Below are 25,503 nucleotides of genomic sequence, written 5' to 3'. Positions count from 1 at the left end.
TGCAAATTTCTAACCCTGCTAACATTGTTTTCTGTAAACATGTAGAAACCTCCATAAGAGATAGGCTACATTAAATATTTCTAGGACATCACCCATTGACTAACAGTTAGAAGCTATTTTACCCTGCAATGGTTTCTTACACAGCTGCATTCGTTTTTTCAAAGTGCTGATGAGGAGAATATAAACCTGGATTACCGTCATCAGCCAGCAATATGACTCTGTTTACCAAGGCTTCCAAAGCCAGCCAGGCGTTGCAGTTTGCAGGTCCCAACTGCAAAAGACCCTGAAGAATCGACAGGAGCTGAAGAGAGGCTGGGGAGCTGCTCACCTGAAACAGGCAAGAGGTAACGGGCTCAGTCACTACAGAGCAGAGTTAACCCAGCCCACTGGGACATTAACCACGACTGCTCCCCAGTTCTGTGCAGGGCCCAGGTCTCTGCCCACATATCGGGTTGCTCAGAGAGAGTATAAATGGAGCTTCTGTGTGTTGCAGAGAGTTACATGAGGCATAAATACTGCTCTAGAGCCTAGACCAGGGCTTCCAAACCCTGGTTCTGGGGACCCCATGTGTTGTCTGGTTCATTCCAACTGAGCTCTCAAATACTTAACTAGACCCTTAATTGAGCTAATAAATTTGCTTAATTAGACATTTTTAATTGTTCTCGTCGCCTAAAAAGTTGTTCATGTTACTTATAAAATGTTATAGCTAACTTGAAATATGCAACTGCTTAAGAACTGAAAACAAGGTAAAAGGTCTAATTAAGCAAATTTAGTTCAATTAAGGGTTTAGTTAAGTAATTGGAATGAAAACCAGCAGACACAGGGGGTTGGGAGGCCCTGGCCCAGACTGTTGCCAATGTGTCAAGAAAGCTGTGTTTGGATAGGCTGTGCTCAATCTAACGTTCCAGTTTCTGTCCTATGCTGAGGTCACTGACATCGTTCTACACCTAGTCAAAATATACAGAGCAAGACATAATATATAGATGAGATTTACAATCTGATGCTACAATATGGAATGTTATTTATGCCCTGCACCACCCCCACACCACCACCACCGACGTCTTTAAAACCTCATTTTACATTAAACCTCATCGGTTTGCTGTAATTTTGAATTACTGGGGCGGTATCCTCCTTAATTATTCAGTCTGAAGGATTTCTAATGGCTCACTTTGTTAAAGAGTGTTGTGAATACTTCTTGATGGCTGCTCATATCAATTCCACCATATATTCTCATTAACTCCTCCTCATCCTCAGACATGGTTTCCTCAAAAGTTTCACATTGGATCAGGAGATCATCATCTTCTTTCTCCCTGTAAGGAGATTGATCACATTAACTCATGACACACAGTTATTTCTGCACGGTTTTGTTGTATAACTTGAGCAAGTCACCATACAACCCATAATACTGGATTGGCTGACATTTTGTTGATGCAAATCCATTTTAACACATAACTTTCATGGATACCACAAAAGCAGCAGGCAATACTGCATTCTTAAACCACCACAAAACACTTCTTTACAGTTAAGGTCATATATAAGCCACTGCAAGTACATTGCAATGATATTTCTGACTGGTGTCCACTAAACTTGGGAATCTGCACAGAAACTGCATTTTATATTTAGAAGCGAGCATTCATAAGTCTGAAACATTTGATTAAACACAATCCAGTCTCGTTTCTGACAGTAGTTTCCAGATAGTCGTGAAGTAGTGGCGACTGCAGTGCATAAGCTCACATAATGTCGGTACACAAAAGCGAGTCTTGTAGACTTGTTTCAACACGCAATATAGCTGCGCACTAAATATCCTAAAATACATCTACTTAAAACTAAAAAATAACCAAACTCCAAATATACAGTACAAACAGAACTACAACATTTTAATTCTTACCTTAAATTTGGTAGCAAGTCCAGTAACTGTAACCCTGAAAATTATAGCGATAGAAAACAGTTAATTAATTTTATTTAAAATGACGATTTCATGTTTCCCAAAAAATATAAACTAGCAACTTCATTATTAACATTTTGATCTTGTGAACATAGACCCCCGCGAGACACACAAATCTACATTTTAAAACCCTTAACCAAACTTAGCAAATCCATCCGAGTACTAATAACACACACGTGTGTAACAATAATACGGTGACATTTGAATTAGCCAAACGTCCGGCAGTCTACTAAGGTTGATTAATATGCATTCAGCAATAACACAATTAAAACACACCATTTTAGCTGATTATATAATAATAATAATAATAATAATAATAATAATAATAATAATAATAATAATCATATATATATATATATATATATATATATATATATATATATATATATATATATATATATATATATAACAATTCTCGAAGGTGTTTTGTATATCTTCAATTGTTAAATATAACACGCGCATTATAGGTGACTGGCAATTAGCAGGCGTGTCCTGTAGCTATTTAAAAACTAGACATATTTAAAATAATTGAGTTCAAATACTGTTTCAAGTCCAGAACGATAATTTTGATCTTAAACATGTTGAAAAAGTTATAGAATTATATAATGAAATTATGTTATAATTTAGGTTACTGCACAGTTTGTATTATGTTTTTTTTTTCTAAAGACTATTTTCGTCTTACCTGTTCCGTATACATTGTTTTTGAGGAGGCGAATGACCCCTTTTTTAATATTTTGTAAAATCCCCCCCACCTCCTTTGAACTGTGCGGAGGTGGGGGCTGTGGCGTGCAGCGGGTCAATTTCCTTGTTGGTCCACCATCACACATTTTTCGAGGGAGATACTGCACCTTATTTCCTTTTATGTAAACTTAGTGCTGGCTGTCTCGATTTCATACCGTAATTAACCTACAGGTGTTTGTGTTACAAACGCAACATCTAGTTTTACCTACGAATCGTTTTTAAAATATCCAAGAAATTATAACAATAGACCTAGTTATTCAAATCATTAAAACAAAATACACCCAAAAACTGTGCAATGGGTGTGGTATACCCATACAAAAAAATAATTTCAGTACCTTGCAATATATTGTACCCATAACCTTTGTCAATGTAGTAGCACTTCATACAGTAGGTTGTATTGCATACATATTTTGCAGTTCTACAAATGTACATGTGTGTGGTGCACTTATAGAGAATGAGACTGACACCATGCTAGGTTGAACTGTATACAAGTTTACTGGCTACATCCAAAAACAAAAGTGTTCTATAAGAAAGTGTCCATTCACATTTTTGATATACAGTTCATTTACCTATCGGGCTGTAAAACAACATTTTGAACTGACTATTTCAATAAGAAAATGACAACCAGTCTTCATTGTGAAAACAGCACAAGCAGCAGTATACCTCCACTTTATACCACTGTAAGCATCCTATGAATTTCTGAAATAAGGATTTGATTTTAACAGGATATAGGGGGTGGGTCTACTCTGCTTATATATAAAGCCATTTTATATTTACTTCCAAAACTTCATTTGGCTAAACTGGGCCCAATGTACTAAAAATGAGGCTCATATTTCATATTAAATGAATACGTCCTTCACAACAGATTTCATTTGTTTGTAAATAACTTGTGAGTTTTGTTAATAGGCTTCATAATCCCATAGGTTTAAAAAAGCAGCTTTTTATTGAGATGGATACACAGTGACAAACCCCTCCCTACGATGATATCGAACACTTCATTTGCAAGATAGACCAATGTATAGTATAGAAACAACAGCTGATAAAGTTCTGAAAAAAAAAACCTCTTATTTGCGTAATTATAAATGAGTATATGATTTCTTTATGTAAAGCTCTTTTTTTTGTTTGTTTGTTTTACAGTATAATGTACATAGAAAAATACAATACTGTAATACAGGCCCATGCAGACTTACCCCATCCTTCCCAGACTTCTGGCTGCCCTGTTTGTAAAGCTGCAGTTATGTGTCACTGCCGTGAATCAGTCACCTACTTTTTCTCTGTAAATGCGCTGCACCAGTGGGAAAGGGCTTTTTTTTTTAGACTTTTGCAAGGAAAGAAAGGTGTTCAGGATTGTCTTTTTTTTTTTCTTAGTTGTTGTACTTGTGAAAAGTGGATTGGTCTACATAGCCGGGATAGTACAATCACTGGCAAGTGGTCCGCTGGACCACTGTTCACTGAAGGAGAGACCATCAAACTCCGAGGTCATTGGCTGGTACATTAGCTCTCTACCCAACCAGGCCCCCCACTTTCTTTCGTTATTTTAGTGCACAATTATTTTACTCCAGTTTTTCTCTCAGAATTTCCACAAAACTCAGCAATCTGAGAACTGTAGGTCAGTGGGCGTCCTCCGATGCCATGACCAAACAAGTACTAATATTTGTACAAAGAAAAGTGGTACAGTGCTTCGTCTAGGGCTCAGATAGCTAACCCACTCCAGTACCCATCCACTGCTCATGTTCTCAATAGAAGCCAAGCACATTACCTATGAATTCATTTCTGAGCTTATCCCGGAATCGCAGGTCTTCTGCTCCCAGGATGAGAGCGTTGATGAAGCTCAGCAGAGTCACCATGTAGGGCACGTTGTCAGTGGACTGGAGTTCGTTCATGATCATGCTGAAGCGATACAGCTGGCTTTTTACAATCTGTCAGGATGAACAAACCACAGAGTGTCAGACGTCTTCATATTACAAAGTCACAACTATAACAACCAAAATATGAAATCATATTTTAGATTTTGTCTTACTGCCCATTACCTTTTTATGATGTTTGCAATTGTTCTGAATGGTTAATTTTGCAATTTGTCAAATTATATATATATATATATATATATATATATATATATATATATATATATATATATATATATATATATATATATATATATATGTAGGGCCAGTTTTAAAGCTCACTGTTGATTCTAGTCCTAATACATGGGTATAGCAGGACAGACAAGTTTTACTTGGGATTACATGTTGGAATAAAGTTTGAAAATTACAATGACAGCTGCAAAAGTGGCAAATGGTATCTATTGGAAAACAGAAAAGGACGACTTTATGCTAAGTCTTCTATTACAGTGGGTGCATCGATCATGTACTGCACTGTGCAATGCTGGACACTAGGGGGCATCCTGAATTAAGTTAAACCTAAATTAGAAACTTGCTCCTGTTTATTTCTTAGAAAGTACTGCAAATTATTTATTTCTCTAATGATCTTTTTGGGATCTTTTAAATCACTGCAATTAGCCATTTAATATGATATCAGGATTGTAATAGCAAACATATAGGCGAATGATCGGCTTGAAAAATTTCATATTTTTAAATAAAATTACGTATTTTTGTTTCCCAGTTGACAAATATATATTTTTTGTTATTATTTGTTTTTGAAACATGTTTATTTTGTTACTATTTTCCTGTTTTTTCATAATGCATACTGTAATATTTTTGTCTGCAGCAGTGTCAGTAATTAAAAATACTGCTACAGTCACCAGCATTAAATGCTCATTGGGTTATTTCATCATTGGTACTGAAGTACAGTACTTCATAGCACTTTTCACATCTCCTGTCTGCTCATTGTGCACTGCCCAGTGCTGCCCCACGCAGGCCTACAGAAGGTCAGTGGTGGTCTTGAGAAGTAAGTATCATTGGGTTAGCAGTTCATTGCATGAGGCACTTTTTATTACAGTATAATGGTTCATTAGAACTATCTATACCCGTTCCTCTTTACAAACTGCTCCCATGAGAACAGTCATCCCTTAATAAGCGATTTTGGGAGCGGTTTTCTAGAGCTATCAGATTCTATTTTAGTTTTGACTCAGATAAGCCATGTTTCCTGCCACAAGGCTATAGCATTAAACTCACAGTACATGAATACTGCACATTGAAAACTAAGTGGGGTTCTGGCTGTAACACTGGAAGGGAATGGAGAGAAGAAGCAGCAACCAAAAAGTACTATGGAAAAACAAAAGGATTACCAGCAATACAGTGAAGAGACAATAGCAGTAATAGCAGTGATCTTGACCAATGTATTATTCACTTTGGTTAGAGTCACTTTGTTTCCTTTGCTGTTTTAGTCATCCCATCATGGGTTAAAGCACTCCTGTGGCCTCAGCAGAGCTCTCAGAATCATGTCTAAATAAATTTGCAGTGGTGAATAAAACAACACACCCAATTTATACCTGACCCCTGGCAATACTCTGCCCCTAATGGATGTAATAAGTGCATTTGTTCTATGTAGTATTTCTTAGTGATGTTACATCTGCCAGAGTGTTGCAAGGGGAATGGTACATGGTTACACTCTGGTGTAGCAGATGCACCTGGAGGTTAGACATGATTCCACGGACCTACTTAAAAGAGACACCAGGATGTGATGATTTAAACAAGAAGAAGAATGCAATAGTTTAGATAACCCTGATAGTTCTCTGCCATACCAAGTTAAGATAATTCTATTTTCCTTTGCTTCTAATGGGATTTTTATTGGACTTGGTGGCCATAACTTGGAATTGCGTACTTCTATTAAAAGATCGGATTTTTCAGTGAATGTCTAATGCATGTCTTCTGCCTACACACACATACTGTTTACCTTGTAATGTTCTAAAGCATCCAAGGACAGGCTGTATCCTTCAGTGGAATACATGCAGAGGGCAGCCAGCAACTCAAACACCTGCTTCTTCACCATCAGGTTCGATGTGTCCAAAGCTGCAAGCAACACAACATACAAACTCATCCAACATACAAACTCATCATGTTAGGGGTCATCGAGCACACTACAGTATTCTTCTCCCCATTTAGAATGTCCAATTGCATTCTCTTACTGCAGCAATTCCCCACATCTGCTCAGGAGAACTGAAGGTCAATGAGCATCCTCCAATCCCCAAGCTAATTGCCTCTTCACACCCAGGAACCTTGCCTTGCAGGTGTCTGCCTGAGCTCACCAGGTGCCTGGCCAGTAGGGTCCACTCTAGCGTGGTGAGCAGAAACAATCCTTGTTGGTTTTGCCTCCCTAAACCCCAAGAGTGCAAGTGTCAATGCAACACTCCCTCTGGAATCCCCAGAGAAGACACAGCCAGGACGTGAACCTGCGCTCCCCTGACTATATGACTCACCCTGCACACCACGCAGCCATGTGTTTACCAGCTGAGCTACTTGGAGACCCCTGAATTTGTTCTAAACACTACACAGTGTTTGGTAATGCTTAAAATTGTTTCTCTGAAACGGAGTTGAACAGCCCTGAGTTTCTACAAAAAAAGTTTAGAAGTGAAGTCTTGTGTAGTTTTCATTGCCCTGGTTAACTGTGCACTTTGTTCTGTTTTGGTACACCCTTTGCGTTTCAATTTGAGTAAACATGTGACCCGAATTCAAGAGAGGGATTTTAAACTAGACATAACATGTCCCACAGTGGTATATCAGCCCATTGAAAAGCACTGGATCCCCGCACAGTCATTTGAAAAATCCAATTCATGAGAAGAGAACTTCGATGAAACTAGTTGGCTTGTTCACAGTTCAAGCATCCACACAGGTTTTGGGAAGGAAAGAATAATATTTCCATTAACTTTTCTAGCAGCCTTCTGGGTTTCTACTGCACTGCAATGGCATTTTGTATACCGCGTGAGAGCATAATGGCACAGTATGATGGGTACCAGCAGCACAGCAGAACATGCAGATAGCTATACTGAATAAAGGCAAGCACGCATTTGAGATATTTTATTTGCAATTGCCCTTTAACCACCCATCATGCTAAGAGTTAAATTGGAAAACCACATGACAAGTGTCCTCAGCATGAAATGTGTGAGCAGGCTTTTTGCAGCACCAAATGCTCATGTCCTAGAGGGTTGAGAGATAAGGACCCCTTTCATTAGGATGTTTACATCCTGAGATTCACATAAAAGACTCTCTGTTCTCAAAATCCATTTTGTTCTCTGATTGCTACTGATTAGTATTTATCTATTCAAGGCTATAAGAACCATTGTGAGGGGAGACACAAGAGGCTATATTTATACAAGGTTACGTTGTTCTAAATTGCTCTACTAAGAGAGAATAGTTGGTCTTTTTATGTTTTAAAAGCATGGGTTATTTCTAGGACACAACTTAATTTGTAGTTCTGACTGTTTTGAAGGTGTAACTACCATGCACTATGTGCATTATGTCAATATCATACATATCTCTTATCTCGCCTGTAAAGGCAGAATGAAATCAATTGGTATTATGAAAATGCGGGAGTGACTAAGGTACATACAGATGCACAGACAGAAATAAATCATCGAATTTTGATACTCTCAATAATGTTCCCACAACACCAGTGTTTTATCCATCAGCGTTATCTTCAACGTCAGCCCTTTGACTTGCATAGTACTCCAGTTTCTAACAGTTTCTAAACTACCAGAATACTGCATTCTTCTCACAGTGGGTCACCACAGTGCTCACCTTTCGACAGTTTGCGGACGTAGCCCTCATTCTCCACTATGAACTCGATGCCACGAGGGGAGTTCATGACGGCTCGCACGCAGCTGACACAGGTGAGCTGGAGCAGGGCGTCAGAGATCCGCGAGCACCCCCTTCCAGAGAGCCGGTCCAGGGCCTCCAGCAGCAAGTCCAGGCCGCTCAGCTCCAGGAACTGGACCATCCAGGAGTGGTCGCTGCCTTCTAACCTCTTCTTCAGCCCAGAGTAATTGACCACGCTGGGCACCTGCAGCAGGCGGATACAGAGCTCGGGGTCGGAGTTCTCCAAGTTGGCTTCGGCCTGGTCCTCCATATCCGGTCGGCTGAGCTTTTTCTTCAGGGACGCCCATTTCTTCTGGGCTCTGTCCTGCTTAACAGACATGGTGCTCCTAGGGCTGTTGTCCTTCGCCTGGGGAATACAAAAAGGACAAGCTTCATCAGTGCATTTGAAAGCAGTATTCTGGGACTCCTAAAAGTACCGCTAGTGGGTGTAGAAAGAAGGCACCAGTGCATCTTAGTTCCTGTCAGGTAACATCTCACAGGCTGTCATTGCTTCCCACGGTGGCTTATCAATAATAAGGACACAGCATAATCTATCATTAGTGCAGACATATGTGTCAAATAAACCTCTTTTGGAAGTGGCCAGTTTCTAGTGTAGGTTGCTCTTAGGAAGGATAAATCCATATGAATGATCCCTTACAACAAATACCACAGGTGGGTGAAGGCAATAAATGCATCTTAGTTGATCTCACACTATATCATTGCAGGTGTGGTGCTACACACCCAACAAGTTTGATACAACAGCTTACTAATCTGCCCTACCCTACATTTCTATCACCATTAGCTGCGGTACCATTCATGCTATATTTTTTTATTATTATTTTTTTTTATAAATTTAGTAGTCGGTAATTGATTTTACACAGTTTTTCTCCCAATTTGAAATATCCAATTGTATTTTAGGCTCAGCTCAAACTGGTTAAACAAGTGATGTACAGTACCTGACTGCTTTGTAAATTATCATCTGAGAGCTGAAACTGTCATTTTCAATTCTACTTAAACTGCAAATGTGCACTCAGGCTGCTATGCAATTAAGTCTTAGCTGAATTAAGCATTTCAGAAAAATATAAATTTGTGCAATGTACAAAGCAAAGTGGAATAATTTTAATTTGATTAACGCATTATCAATTATGAATACAAATAAATAGACATATCGGGCTGTATGTATAGAGAAGGTTCGTATCATGGGGTTTGGGGCTGAAATTGCAACGCTGTGATTTCGTTTTGAACTTTCCTGTGCTGTATAAACCTGTCTTGTTTCAGTAGTGGCCACCTTACGAAGTTGTGAAGGAATACAAAACATTAATATTATTATTATTATTATTTTTATTATTACAAGTTATTATTTTATTGCTGTGAGTTTTCAAAAGCCATGGCGTAAGTTTTTTTGGTGCTGGGACTTTGAATACATTCAAGTGGGATCATCACGTATTCTAGTTTCCAGCCTCAAAAACCCTAGCATAAACGAAAATCCCAATATCTATTTAATATTGACGCAGGGACTAAGAAGGTTATCATAATAAGGGAAATGGTGATATAAAAATAATTAGGCATTTTTGTACATTTTGCCACAATTCTGTTTTAAATCCTCTGTATCGTAGCTTTAAATCCCGCTAACAAGCCTCCATTCCTGATTGTAATCTTGTTGTAAATCTCGCAAGCGGAGTCTCCAATCGAAATGTAGGAATGTGCTGTCACTCAGTAGTTGGGGCGGGTTTAAAGTATTCAGAACGAATCAATGATAGATACAAGTCAGGAAGGTGCGACATTGCCCAGCAGCACTGGGAAATGCATTTATTATTATTTTTGTAGTAAGTTTTATTTTTTAATCGGAAAAGGGTAAAGTCAATGTGAATTGATTAACTATTTCCACAGTTTTTCTGGTGTTTTCCGGTGTTTATTGGCTATCCACCTATTTCATTTTTTTTGTATCGGGGGTGTTTCATCAGGTTTAATTGGTTAAAACCGAAAATCAGAAGCCCTAGTTATGAAAGTGGATTTGAGGAGAAACTGTGTAGATGAGTTGTTAAGGTAGTGTTCAAAACACAGCTCATTATTATCATTGAGGGTCACCAAAAGGTGGCAAACATTTCATGAACAAGGTTCTGTGCAATTAAAGAAATGTGGAAGATCACTGTCCTAGTAGGCCTGTTGAAACACATCTCTCCAAGAACAGACTTCTCAGTTTAAATAACTCATTACTGAGCAACTGAAAGACATTTTAACTATATTGGAACATGTCAGTGGCACACCCAAATGTACATGCCAGTTTGGCTGCTGCTGGTTCTCAACTTAGAGCCAGTTTTAGCTGGGTGGTGTTGGCCAGCAAGGGCCTGGGCTATTCCCTGGAAAATGAAGTCCTGTCTGGAGAGAAGCTGTATCTGTTTTATTTATTAATTTTTAGTTTGGTGTGAGGACAACAGTCAGGCACAGTGCCTATAGCTCAGACTGCTCTGAACACATGCTCTCTCAAGTCAGACAGTCTATAGTGCTTCATTCTGTTCACTAAGACCACAAAATTCGGTGTTTATTTTTGTGATACAGTAGGTTTTATTCAGCACTCTCCCCCGAAGCTTCAATACATTCCACCTTGACAAGATGGATAAACATTCCAGTTATGTGTTGATGGACTTCTTTAAAGAATTAAACAGAACAGTCCAGTTTCTGTAACCTAATATTCTACATTACCATATACAATTAGGGTAAATAGCATCTGCAGCAACTGAGAAATATAGGCACATCAGCCAAATACAGAATGACGCAGTAGGATGCTTTCACATCAGTTGGAGATTAAATGTTTTCACATCGATGCCATTACTCATTATAAATTAATTTGCCCACAATTTTTTTTCTATATTTTCAAAATATCAAATGTCTTACCTCCAAATTAAACATGTATGCCCCCTTGTACTTTTTGGCATTGGTGTTTACTAATACAGTATAAGACACTGGCTGATCTAGCCTACATTGTCTGTGTCAGGAAGCTACTGTAGGTCTTGAACTCCTAATCAAAGCATCTTAACACAGACATAAAAAACACAATATCTGAGTGTAATTGTAATATGAACTGCTTCCAATTATTACCAACAAGCTAGCAGCTTTATATCTTCGTTTTACTGTCAAAAGATCGGTATACACTAAGAAAATGTCATTCAAAACTACTGGGGTACTTTCTACCATTTAGACTAATACTAATATTAATTTCTTATCAGTTTAATATAGGATATCAAAAATATAAGAAGTATCCAGGTGCACAGCAATGAACTACTGGCAGAAGCTTCAATTCCTTATATATTACACTGTATATATATATATATATATATATATATATATATATATATATATATATATATACCATTAAAGACATACTGTACCTGTACGTTGATTTCAATGCTATTCTTCCTAATAAATGTTCCCGTTACAAGTCATCCATGATGGGAGAGGATTCCGGGACAGTGACAGTGCTATGCTTAAGAGAAGGATCGAAATCTCATCTGCCATCTCAGCACCAACTGTACAAAAACTCCTGACTCACTCTTAACCACTTCCATTTAGGGATGGGAAACAAAGCCAGCCATTGAGAGATGGAATTAAATAACACACTATTCTCCACTGCCACACATCGATTCCAGAGAGCAAGACAGAACTTTAAAAAGACATGCAGTTTTAGATTGCATACTGGTGTTGCTACTGGAATGGTTTTGGTTACGGGGTAAATTAAGGGCCAGTGATTCAAATAGAACATATTACCTACTGAATTCATTTGAAGCATTCATTGAGGATATATTGCATATTTGCATATTGGTGGTATTTTAAAATGTATTTATGTTGGTGTTAGGGGTAAGTATGAAATATTGTTTACTTCATTTGAATTTAACAATAAATTATACGCTTATTCATATGTACTGTACTTACATATGAATTACAGACACTTTTATAAAGTGTTACTGTTGTTTTAAATAACTGGCAAACTTTTCATTTATAATAATAATAATAATCATCCAGTGCTCTCTGCTGTGGTATGGAACCTTGGTTAAGCTATTTGTCTTACCAAGAGAATGCCAATGCTATTAAAATGCAGTGCTTTAATACCACAGAACCAGTTATAAGACAGCATGGTCGTGGCTCCCATTTACCCAATAATGCCATTCCACTAGCAGTTTCATTCTTGTTGAAAGGCAGAATACACATATCACAGTTTCATAACATTATGGGATGAATGGGATCCATTACCAAACCACCTTACAGGTTCCACTGTACAGACGCTTGAGGGTCAAGTATTAATGATGACACAACACCCTACTTGGAAATGTGAAGTTTTTAAATCTGTTTGTTGCATTTGTATGAATTAAAAAAGAGCCACCTAAAAATCCAGAGTGCTGTTTTTGGTAACTCCTGAGTTAAAGCTTTGTGGATGGGTCCTATGTTCTTATTGTGAGCAATGACTATAGCAGCACTGTCTTTGAAGCAGAATGAGTAATTCATGAATGAGAAAACAGCACTGGGTAGGGGTGAGATGGAAAATATACAGGAATATATATAATTTATCAAAATTTTCTTCAATGAATTTGAGTTAAATATTACTGTGACAGGATGACAGAGGATGAGACTCAGAGACAGTGTGAAAGTTCAAAAATAAAGCTTTTTAATTTTAACAAAAATTCAAAATAAATCGGCATGAGTGCCAAACAAAAAGGTTTCAAAACCCAAATACACACAAAACAAAACTTACAAAAATAAGGCTTCCAGGCTGGGTGTTGCCTTCACTGGATTGCAAAAACAAACAAACCGCTTGCTTCCTCTTTCTAGAACTCTCCCTCTACTGGGAGGCTCAGGCCTCCTTTTATGTCAGGTGGCTGGGTGATCATTGAATAATTAATTGGTTGATTGCTCCCACCTGACGCAATCAACCTGGGCAGGGATGAGAATTTAACTCCTTCCCTGCCAGTATTTCAATGGGCAGAGCCCTGCTCTGCCACACACCTCCCCCAACGAGTCCCCTTATGTCCTTTGGGTGGGCTATTTCAGCGGGCAGTGGTGAGGGGGGTTGATGTCGGATCCCCCAAGCTTTCTTTAATAGTGGGGGCCCCGGACCTTCCAAGCACGCGAACGCTGGCCGGGAACCTGGACCCTCCAGCAGAAGCAGCGACGGTGGCACCTCTGGTGGTGGAGGCAGGAACGGCAGCCTGTCTCCCTCTGGTGGCGGTGGCGGGAACGGCGGCCCGTCCCCCTCTGGTGGCGGTGACGGGAACGGCGGTCCGTCCCCCTCTGGTGGCGGTGACGGGAACGGTGGGTCGTCTCCCTCTGGTGGCGGTGGCGGGAACGGCGGCCCTCTGGTGGCGGAGGCGGGAATGGCGGCCCGTCTCCCTCTGGTGGCGGAGGCGGGAACGGCGGCCCCTCAAGAACAGCAGGCGGACCCTCTGGGACAACAGGCGGAGACGGTGGACCCTCAGGAACAACAGGCAGACCCTCTGGAACAGGAGGCAGAGACGACGGCCACTCCGGCAACGGCAGTTCCGGCTCCTCCAATGGCAATGGTTCCAGACACTCCGGCAGTGGCCATTCTAGCGGCCTCTGAAGTCGGGCTGGCACCTCCTGCCGTCGCAGTCGGGTGCGCCTCCCCTGAGCTCTTCTCAGCAGCATGTGCAAGGGCTGCTGAGGGGCTTCAGCCTTCTCCCCTTCTGGCTCTTGGGTCCGTGGCTCCTCCCCTTCTGGCTCTCGGGACTGCAGCTCCACCCCCTCTGATTCTTGGGACAGCAGCTCCTCCCCTTCTGGCTCTAAGGTCTGTGGCTCCTCCCCTTCTGGCTCTCGAGTCCGTGGCTCCACCCCCTCTGGCTCTTGGGATGGTAGCTCCACCTCTTCTGGCTCTCGGGACAGCAGCAGCAGGGGAACCAGCAGGCATGCTCCCTCTGCAGGTGGCGGCGATGGAGGCAAAACCAGCAGGCACTCTCCCTCTGCTGGTGGAGGTCGGATCGACACACAGTCCTCCCACGGCGGTGGAGGTGGAACCAACAGGAACTCTCCCTCTTCTGGTGGATACCTGGACTGTGGACGTTCAGCCTTCCCCCTCTTGGGCTCTGGACGCACTGACTCCCCCCTCTTGGGCTCTGGACGCACCGACTCCCCCCTCTTGGGCTCTGGACGCACCGACTCCCCCCTCTTGGGCTCTGGACGTTCGGGCTCCTCCCACTCAGACGCAGGACGTTCGGGCTCCTCCCACTCAGGCGCAGGACGTTCGGGCTCCTCCCACTCAGGCGCAGGACGTTCGGGCTCCTCCCACTCCAGGTCTGTGTCCGGTAGCACCTCCGGGCAGTGGTGCTCCTCATGCCTGTACTGCATGCACTGGGTGCACTACTCCTCTTTCTCCCATGTCTTCCTTCCTCTCTGCCTCCTTCTCCCCTCTGTTTGGGTGGGCAGATGGCCACTGTGTGCCAATATGCTCCACAGCCGGGGCACAACTCTGCCGCGAGACTTTTTAAAAACAACTCCCCATCGTCATCTGCCTCCTCCTGGGCCAGGGCATAGGGGCATCCTGCCCAGTTGTGACGCTAAAAAAAACACTAAAAAAAAAATACTGCCCTGAGCCTCCAGGTGGCGTTATCCCACTACTGAAACCAAATGTTACAGGATGACAAAGGATGAGACTCAGAGACCGTGTGAAAGTTAAAAAATAAAGTTTTTTAATTTTAACAAAAATTCAAAATAAATCAGAACGAGTGCCAAACAAAAAGGTTTCAAAACACAAATACACACAAAACAAAACTTACAAAAATAAGGCTTCCAGGCTGGGCGTTGCCTTCACTGGATTGCGAAAACAAACAAACAGCACACACAGAAAAACCACTTGCTTCCTCTTTCTAGAACGCTCCCTCACTGGGAGGCTGAGGCCTCCTTTTATGTCAGGTGGCTGGGTGATCATTGAATAATTAATTGGTTGATTGCTCCCACCTGACGCAATCAACCTGGGCAGAGAGGAGAATTTAACTCCTTCCCTGCCAGTATTTCTAAGGGCAGAGCCCTGCTCTGCCACAATTACGTTATACTTGAATGACGATAACAGATACCAGGTTTGTAGACATTTCTGGTAAATATTTGGAGATATGATTTGGCAGCTACGAGAGGATTGCTTGCTATTGTGTTGTGATTCATAGGTTTCAAAATGATCAAAATGCTTTGAATTCCAGCAGTCTGGCTAGGCTGCAAATCCTCACCACATATAATCAAAGACAGGAGGGAGCAGGGTATATTGTTTCTAGCTTGCATCAGTCATAGTTCCAGCCTTTACTGAGACAAAACATGAACACATCCTCCACTGCAAACACTTAACTTCCTTTTCTCTCAGAACAATCTTGTTATGGAATGATAACAGTTTCTCATAGTTTCTGAAGATTCAGTTTAAATTTGAAACGACAAAACAGAACAGTATTCCATTTTTCACATAACACATTTAAACAATAGTTTGGCCACCATAGAAAACAATGTGAGAGCAGTAATTATTTGCAACATTAGGGTTTATTTATTTAAGTATTATGCATATATAGGACAAAGGCCCTGCATATTATAAATATGTATTAATATTTGTGGGTTTGGCAGGAATGAGGTTAAAACCCCATTCTTGAACAGTAACATTTTTCCAACTTTTGGTCCAACTGGGCAGGCCAATGTATGTGTTTAAATGGACGACCTGACCAAATTGAAGGAGAGCAAATTTAACTTGGCCACACAAAAGAAAGATCACTTAGGTGGGGGGAAGAACTAGGTAGGAGTACAGTTGTGCTGTTTGTTTTGTTTGCTTTTCTTGTCAATAAAAGTGCACAACATAACTCTTAAGATTCTTTTTCCTGCCTGGCCGTTGATTACCCTAACATACCTCTTCAGTCAGAGGAAGGGGGACTGTAAATTAACAGAGACAGGATGGAAACAGGGCTGAAGACTTTTACCTCCAAAATCACTGAACATTAATTGAGCAATAGCACGCTATTTTAACTTTTATTTTAAAATATATTTGTGGCAGAGCAGGGCTCTGCCCTTAGAAATACTGGCAGGGAAGGAGTTAAATTCTCCTCCCTGCCCAGGTTGATTACGTCAGGTGGGAGCAATCAAGCAATTCATTATTCAATGATCACCTGGCCACCTGACATAAAAGGAGGCCTAAGCCTGCCAGTAGAGAGAGTGTTCTGGAAGGAGAAGAAGCAAGTGGGTTTTTTGTGTGTGCTGTTTTTTGGTCATTTTGCAAACCAGTGAAGGCAATGCCCAGCCTGGAAGTTGTATTGTTGTAAGTTTTGTTTTGTGTTTATTTGTGGTTTGAAACCTTTATGTTTGGCCCTCGTGCCGGTTTATTTTGTATTTTTTGTATATTAAAAGCTTTATTTTTGAACTTTCTAAAAAAAAAAAAAAAAACGGCATGAGGGCCAAACAAAAATCTCTAGAAAAGCTGAAAACAAGCTAAAAACCAGGTAATGACAGATACAGAGATAAGGGATAACTCACACTGGGCAACAGAAACCACTCACAGTGATAAATACTAATGTGAATGTAAAAAAACATCATTATTTCATCATTCGTCTATGTCGTGCACATTAATCCACTATAAATGTGTAGTTTTGGAAGAACCAAACATGTATTTTAATTATGGGTGAAAGTAACAATGCTGTACTGTTGGTCTGGAGAGACAGCTGCTTGACTCGCAATGTAAAGTAATTGGAAAAGGTGCAATACATAGTGAGTTAGTGAGTCTAGTACAGAAAGGGTTAAAACAAGCAATATCCAGTAGATTTTTCTGCTAGATCATTCCAGTTGATGGAACTGAAGGGGACACTGGCCAAAAAAGGAAAAGCCGTGCTTATCAAACTGTAAAGTGCATCCTGTTCACTGCTGTGTGAAATGGCCTTTCTTCTCTATCACAAGCATTATCAGAATAATCCTAATTTAGCATAATTGCTGACTAATTAGAAATTGTGATGTATTCTTGGCATTCTTCACATTTTTTACACACATTTCTGAAAATGTAGACTCAAAGTAAATGTAGAAAATGTAGACGGGAATTTAAGATGGGAATGTTGCCAGCAAGTGACGGCCAAAAATGGAGCACTTACTATTTGAAGTTGTTTCACTTTATTTGCACAAATTAACTTTTGCCACATTCCTATTTTTTCCCTGTGTAGGCCTACATGTGCAATTTTGCTCTTTTCTACTTAGTTTTGAAGATCCTTTGTTGGGATATGTACATGAGGTTTGATGTTCATGTTGAAGCTGAATAGTGTATTTTAAAGATGCTTGTTAGAAATGAGAACCAAAATCCAAATCGGAGACTCTGATAAGCTTTAATAACGCTAACTTCTACCACACAATGCTCACCAGTGGCCTTTTCTCTTCCAACAAGCTTAAGCAGAAACACGGAAAACAGAGGTTTTAAACAGTGAAGAAAAGTACAAAAGCTCATAAATGGTGGGCTTTGTGTGGGTACTGAAGATCAGACAGGCCTCACTGAATGAAGCTACAGCAGATGCACATCGAATTGATTAGGCCCTGTGGGAGCTTCTCAAACTATAGTGGATCTTGTTGTTTTTAGAAGTGAGTGGATGTCTCTCTGGTGTCTGCCTCTCATGTGCTGCTGAGCATAAATCACACAAAACAATTATCAAAAAGAACCTCTTGAGATAGAGTATCATTTACGGCAACTAAGCAAGCAGGAGAATTCAGAGAGACACACGAACGGGCTTATTAAAATAGTTCTGTTAGAGTTTCTGAGGGGAAATACACTCGTTTTACATGCATACTGTAAACTGAAAGGAAGAATTGCAGTGTCAAAGCATTATGTCAATCTCTCTTCTTCCTGAAGAGGATACCTTTGAGATCTTGAAAACTTGTGACCAATTCTTGTTTAGTTAGTCCAATAAAAGGTATCTCTTCTTCTCTTTGTCTGGTGTCTACGAATAAAATACCAACAAGTGATTTCATGCTGAAATATGTGCAAAAAAAAAAATCAGTAAAGTGTAGTTGAACCACACACTATAACAGCTAAAAACACAAGAATGCTGTATACATTCCAGCATTTTATATATATTGTGAGCCAGCTCACAAGTTTACCACCAGGAGTCGTTCATGGCAGGCTTGGTATGAGCCCACAGAGGTTGCCAGTAATGATCAGATGGACCTGTGGGCAGCATACATGCCTGCCATAATGTCAAGAAGTTAAAGGGCCAACAGGCTGCAGGTGTGGTTAGGTAGGCAATTATGGTTTGACTATTGTTAGACTATCATTGGCCTTAATTGGCCCACACCTGTAGCCTGTAACAGCAAAATGCATGGCTGGTAAAAGGGAGCATGTGCAGTCAGTCTGGTGGGTTGTTTGTTTTGTTTTCCTGCCTGAGAACCTCTGGGGTTTATCTACAATAAGACCGGAATAGAATAACTGGAATCAGTGTCGGATAACGTTGTGGTCCTTTGCATCTGCAATTCCCTGTTCTCTACAGGGGCTACGAGGAATGGCCCGTCCGCTGCTAGGATTCATAAAGGACTGGACTGCAGAATAAGGGTAGGAGAAGGGTTTCCTAAAAGAAGCCAAGCAAGCTAGGAAAAACCCAAACCCCAGGTGGAATTACCTATTCACCAACTGGACGTGGTTATTGGTCCAGTTGGTTTACATCGGCATTTTTGTTTTGGTGGTTTTAAATCTTGTTTGAACTGTTTACTTTCTTTATGGACACGTCTCGATCACGCAGCTGACATTGCAGTATAAGAGCAAGCCTTATTGAATGCTGGAATAAAAACTTGCTTTGTTTTGGAAACTACTGTCTGTTTTCTCTGTGTGCACCCACCCGCTCACTATATATATATATATATATAATATCTGTATTATTGGATTAAACTGAGCCAAGGTGCTCTTATAACACAGCTAGAGATTTTTAACACAAGGCACACTTGACTGTGCAGTACAGATTTGAAAGAATGTGCTGTAACTAAGGGGCAGCTTAATATTTTCATAACATATGTTCTTTGCCAACATTAACTCAGTAGATGTTTGTTCTGTGCTTGAGTGTTAAGAAGCTGTTCTATGCAGGGTTTTTTTCCCAATAGTAAAAGTTTCCAAAAAATGACCCAAAAATACATTTTAATTCCAGTGGTGGATTGGCTATGTTCATCTTTTCCACTGTCCTTCAGTCAGAGAGGCAGGTGCCTGAGCCAATGACAAAGCTGAATTCCACGGTAAGACCAATCAGTAATAATCTGAGGCGGGCACAACAAGTTAAATGGGTATTTCTTACTTAATTTACACTGTAAATTGCAATGTGTTTAATACCGTGGCTTTTGTTTCACTTGTAGGACGTGCAATAATTTTTTTTTAATTAACACTGAGATTAAAATGTTTCACAAGAGAGGCAAGACAGACAAAGACAAACAAATGAAATGCATACCAAGTTGCTGTTTATTTAATTATGGTACCAATTAAACCATGATATACTGCCATACCCACTAAAACAACCAGGTCTATCAACAAATAGTATAAAGTTGCAAATATTTAGCATATAATATTGTACCAGTATAATATAGTATATTTTTTTAAGCATCAAAAAGCTGTACACATATAACTTAGAGAGTATGCCTATTGAAAATAACAGACAACAGAACGACAGATTGCATCTTTAAAATTCCAAAACTAATTTTAAACAACTGCTACACTAAAACACACAAAAAAAGGGGAATGACTTGGAATGACAGCTATTTACCATGGAATGACAGGCCTGGAAAACCATAAAAAAGTGACTAATGGTGTAAAGGGTTTTAAAATGAGTTTGGGGATTTAAAAGATATTAGCTTTCATTCTGTTTTCTCCATTATTTTCATGGCCATTCCTTTTTTGCCATTTATTTTAGCATATCCCCTTACGCTGTCCTGCATGCTGTATTGTCTCAGAACATTTCTGTACCTTACAGCAACGTACTTGTCCCGATCTATGCTTTCATTGATATGAAGTGAGGTGGAACTCAGCTGTATTGACTGATGAATTCTATATGAAGGCTTCCATGTGCAGCAAACTAAACTACCATTTACACTTAAGGAACGTGTGCCAAAATCACAAAGGAGCACAATCTAACGCAAAAAAACTAACACAATGAAAAAAGAAAGCTCTAGAATGCTAAAGCTGTGTTCCCTATTTAGTAAGCATAACATAATATACTTAAATAAACTACTCAAGAAGCCACAAATTGACTCCTGCATCGACTTCTATTATATCGTAGCCAAGACATTTCAATGTGCTATTAAGCAGGGGGTGATGTTAATGGTAATAAGCAGGTTTGATGTTACTGTACGTGGCATTTCAGATGTAATAATGTATTTCTTCCTATAGAGTATGTTCCATTTATTATGTTATAAAAATGAAATGTGCCAAAATATCTGCTAGTAGTCTGGAAACCATCTTGATATCCTGCCTCTAAACGGTGCAGAATTGAGACTGTGACAGCTGTGTGATAATACTGTGAACACCTGGTGTGATGACACTGTGGATTTACAGTTTTAAGAACATCATTTTTGTTTACGAGCAAAAAATCTCTCTTTTTTTATGAATTTATAAGATCAATGTTGAATGGTATTCATCTGCAACTTCAAACACTCAACCCTTAAAGAAACGTTTTGTTTTTATTTACAGTGCCCAATTATTTTAGAATGTCCAGTTATGTTACCTCACCGCAGCGTCAGTGGTCATTTCTACGAGCCCACGACCAAGCCAATCTCCTCTTTACATCCAGCGGAAATCAGCGAGCTACTGACCCCTGGAGGACCAGCCTTGCAGGTGTCGTCTTCAGCTCACCAGGTGCCTGGCCAATGAGGAGAAAAAGTCCCTGCTGGTTTTGCCAATGTTCAGGAGTGCTTGAGCCAATGCAATGCTCCCTTTGGACTCCCCAGTGAAGACCAGCGGCTTTGCACAGCCGGGACCTGAACCTGCACTCCCCTGACTATATGACGATATGACCGATATTGCATGAATATCAACGGTTTCCTACAGTGACTATCATTGGTAATTGTCATTTTTAACACACATAAAATGTGATTGGATACAAATGATTTTGATTCCAGAAACAACGCATCACTCTTGTACGACACTATTGACATTTATATCTAGAGAACTGCTTATGAAATTGTGATAAAATTTGGCTTGTCCATTCTTTAGCACACATTATTAAGCATCACAATCTGGGGATATAATGTGCCTGTGCATCAGTCCTCTGTCTGTCCACCACTCTCTTTGCCCTATACATACAGTGGATATACTGTAGATGGTGAGCCACTTGTTTATCATACTGATAGCCCACCTGGAGTCTTAACTAGAGACAGTACCTGATACTCTTGTTCAGTCAACGCTGTGTTTTGTTCCTGGTTTCTTTCCATTCCCAGTACTGTGAATCATAATTAAATGTGATCTGTTTTCTGGAACGCTCACAAGAAAATTATTCAAGCATTGCTGTTTTTAGCAGTTTAATTAGGAAGCAGGGGAAAGCAAGTTTAAACATTATTAAAACTGATGCAATAGCAACAATACCCTTTTCATAGGAAAATGTATATGCAGATATTGGTTTTTTTTCTTGTTTTTTTGTGGGTTTTTAAAATAAATTTAGAGGGAACAGTCATTTTACCCCCTGATTTTCTCCCCTATTTACAATGTCCTATAACATTCCCTAATACAGCAATTCTACACAACAGCTCAGGAGAACTGAAGGTCTGTGGGCGTACTCCAGTTCCACAGCCACAACAATTTCCTCTTTGGTACCCAGGAACTCAAGAGCGGATGTCAGCGAGCTACTGGCCTTTTGGAGGACAAAGGCAAGCCCTGCAGGTGTCTGCTTGAGCTTACCAGGCATCTGGCCAGGAGAAACAGTCCCTGTTAGTTTTGTCTTCTTAACCTGCAAAGCATCAATATGATGCTCCCTCTGGGATCTCCAGCGAAGACCATCAACTTGGCACAGCTAGGATACAGACGTGCACTCCCCTGGCTGTATGACTCACACTGCACACCACACCAGTGTGATTTTACCAGGTAAACTACTCAGGGACCCTCGTATGTAAATATTGTTTATGGCTTGTAGTGTAAGGTGTTTTTTCTGGTAGGCCTGACTTACGATGATCCACCGTCTAAACACACAGGATTGTGGGTCATCACCATTCATGTAAAATGTATTTAATTGCTTCGGAACTACTGTACCAGCCAGCCCAGAACAGTTTAAAGGGACAGGCCTAAATAAGTGACATTTATTAAAGGCAGGTGCCCTAGACAGGTCTTAAAGAAAGCATTACAGTGGGTATATGGTTAAAACCCATATCCCTGAATAAAAAACAACTCCCTGGTTCCTTTCCCATCATGTGAGAATGTTGGTGAAAAGAGGGAAACCGGGGGGATTATTATTCAATGTAATTATTTCAGGGCCCCCTCCATAGTAAGGTGGATATAAATGGGCTGCAGATAGCAGTTTGTGCAGTAAGCTGTTCTGGCCATGTGTTAAAATAATAAAGGAAGCTGGGACTTGTTTTGTTTGTTTGTGTCAGCAAACTATAAATGGGTGAAAAAGAGCTGAACTGTATTGTTTGTATTTTTGCCTGGCTGGCCATCAAATGTTCATTTTCCTCTTTAATGACCTTCAACTTCATGCATCCTTTTAACTGTTTTTAGATTAAATTAAGGTCAAAACAGCTTATGAAGTATTTCAGTAAGTTACATCCCCCACAAGGATATGCTTCCCTGTGGGGAACAATAAGAGGATCTGGAGAATTCAGCCACATTCATGCAGGACATTCAAAACACCTTGAGAAGACAAAGGTTCAATATATGACCTTGAGCAAAGTGATGAAAAATTTAGAACTTGAATAATTATAAAACTTAGTTTTAGTCAGATTTTACCATTGCATGTATCATACCATCGTCTTTTATTTATTTATTTATTTATTTATTTATGTATGTATTTATTTGAGAACAAGTAAACAAAATCACGGTAAAGTGGGAGTGTTGCAACATCTCTGTGACAGAGACTACAATTAGGAACAGTTATTGATTATCACTATGTAACACAATTTTTGTTCCTGGGTAGTAAGTGTTATTTCCTAATTGCTTACGCCTCAAAAGTATAGAAAATGGCTAATTATTCCCCACAAACTTTGCTTTTGTGACCAGGACAGTGATATTTTGAAATTTACCTATTTCCAATGAGAAAACGGGCGAATTTGTGTCTTTTCGTTCACATAAAGTCAGAAAAAAACAACATATGAATCCAAATTAACATGTATTTATACTAAAGTAATACAAAAATGACTACAAAAGATTTAGAAGTGAGTAGTTTTTCGAGATTTATGATTATACTGTAAATCACTTTCACGAATCAGCCCCCAAATGTAGTCTCCCATCATGTTCTCGTTGTACTGTCCTTGGTAGCAGCGTTCAAAGTCCAGTATATCCTGGTGGAAGCGCTCGCCTTCCTCCTCCAAGTATGCTCCCATGTTCTCCTTGAATTTATGAGCATCAAGGATATGGACTTTGAGGGACATCCTACAGCCCATTGTGCCGTAGTTCTTCACCAGAGTCTCAACCAGCTCCACATAGTTTTCGGCCTTATGATTGCCCAGGAAGCCCCGAACCACTGCGACAAAGCTGTTCCAAGCCGCTTTCTCCTTACTAGTGAGCTTCTTGGTGAATTCATTGCACTCCAGGATCTTCTTTATCTGTGGTCCGACGAAGACACCGGCTTTGACCTTTGCCTCAGACAGCTTAGGGAAGAAGTCTTGAAGGTACTTGAAGGCTGCCGACTCCTTATCTAGAGCTCTGACAAATTGTTTCATAAGGCCCAATTTGATGTGCAGTGGTGGCATCAGCACCTTCCGGGGGTCCACCAGTGGCTCCCACTTGACGTTGTTCCTCCCCACAGAGAACTCGGTCCGCTGTGGCCAGTCCCGCCTGTGGTAGTGCGCCTTGGTGTCCCTGCTGTCCCAAAGGCAAAGATAGCAGGGAAACTTGGTAAAACCGCCTTGGAGACCCATCAGGAATGCCACCATTGCAGCCTCTTGTTGCCATCTCAGAAAAATGCAGACATGTATCCACTTAGGCAGCTGGAACTAAACTGAACTGGTGGGCTTAAGGCCCCTGTATTTATACTACTATTTATATTACTGGAAAGTTCTAGAAGTTACTCCAAGTTTACTCAGCACTGAATCTATCTGGAATGTTCTGGAAAATAGGTAAATTTCAAAATATCACTGTCCTGGTCACAAAAGCAAAGTTTGTGGGGAATAATTAGCCATTTTCTATACTTTTGAGGCTTAAGCAATTAGGAAATAACACTTACTACCCAGGAACAAAAAAAAAAAAAAAAAAAAAAATTGTTACACGGTGTTATGATTATGTGAATCCATCCTTCCGATTAACACATTGTAAAATACACTGTAATGAGAGTTTTCATTAAAAAAAAGAACACAAAAAAGATTTTGAAATCAATGAAAAGGAAAATACCATCACTATGGATATCGAAATTATCAGCAGATAATTGAAAACGGACCAGGTTTTCGTATCATCTACGGTACTGTATCAATTTCTCTTTAACCTCTCTGGATAATATACTAATATCTGTGGCCAACGCAATAGTAAACAATACAGAGTAATTGAACATAGCTAAAAAAAAAAAGTGATTAGAAAATGTTGAATGCGCTTCAGCTTACCTTACTTTGTAGGATTATACCATAAAGTACAGTCTAGTATCGATAAAAGCAGTTTCTTCTGAAGCGTCTATTAAGATCCAATCAGAATGTTATTGGCTTGAAATGTAAATGGTCTGTATTTTACATTATAATAAATCCTCTCCACCGCTGTGCTGGAAACACTAAGCAGAAAACAGTACTGGAACTGCTCGCTTTTCTATATGGGTGTGACTGTGCCCGATTCCAAAGCCAGCTAACTCCTCCTTGCTCAGTAAGCAGCTGCAGCAGACTCAGATGTGGTAGATAAGCGCTGCAGTTTTGTTGACTTTTCTACAGCGGTGCTTTTGTCTGTCAAAAAATCTGTTCTGT

General features: G+C 40.1%; 2 protein-coding genes across 2 annotated transcripts in view; both read right to left on the bottom strand.

The window, feature by feature from the left end:
* Positions 1 to 2,175, bottom strand: part of LOC117422237 (inverted formin-2-like) — a 19,691-nt gene extending 17,516 nt beyond the window's left edge. Inside the window, exons 1-3 of the mRNA XM_058987432.1 lie at positions 1,889 to 2,175; positions 1,169 to 1,310; positions 196 to 328 (exon numbers count right to left, since the gene is read on the bottom strand). Of these exons, the coding sequence (XP_058843415.1) occupies positions 196 to 328; positions 1,169 to 1,258 (223 nt within the window). The 5' untranslated portion in view covers positions 1,259 to 1,310; positions 1,889 to 2,175. The remainder of the gene's footprint in view (positions 1 to 195; positions 329 to 1,168; positions 1,311 to 1,888) is intronic.
* On the bottom strand, positions 1,885 to 25,503 carry LOC117962713 (inverted formin-2-like). The gene is made up of 5 exons (XM_058987433.1): positions 25,156 to 25,503; positions 8,383 to 8,806; positions 6,542 to 6,657; positions 4,446 to 4,605; positions 1,885 to 1,922 (listed from the first exon to the last, which is right to left on the bottom strand). The coding sequence occupies exons 2-5, from the start codon at positions 8,777 to 8,779 to the stop codon at positions 1,885 to 1,887; spliced, it is 711 nt and encodes a 236-aa protein (XP_058843416.1). The 5' UTR covers positions 8,780 to 8,806; positions 25,156 to 25,503.

Source organism: Acipenser ruthenus, chromosome 15 (assembly GCF_902713425.1).
Source record: "Acipenser ruthenus chromosome 15, fAciRut3.2 maternal haplotype, whole genome shotgun sequence".
In the NCBI taxonomy this organism is placed as follows: domain Eukaryota; kingdom Metazoa; phylum Chordata; class Actinopteri; order Acipenseriformes; family Acipenseridae; genus Acipenser; species Acipenser ruthenus.
This window is presented reverse-complemented; position numbering and strand designations above follow the sequence as displayed.

What these genes read in the sequence shown, in the direction of transcription:
- LOC117962713 (XM_058987433.1), bottom strand. Translation starts at nt 8,779, where the DNA reads ATGTCTGTTAAGCAGGACAGAGCCCAGAAGAAATGGGCGTCCCTGAAG. An exon ending in CGTCCGCAAACTGTCGAAAG is followed by an intron (nt 6,658 to 8,382) that starts GTGAGCACTGTG and finishes TGTTGCTTGCAG; the next exon opens with CTTTGGACACATCGAACCTG. An exon ending in GCTCAGAAATGAATTCATAG is followed by an intron (nt 1,923 to 4,445) that starts GTAATGTGCTTG and finishes TATAATTTTCAG; the next exon opens with GGTTACAGTTACTGGACTTG.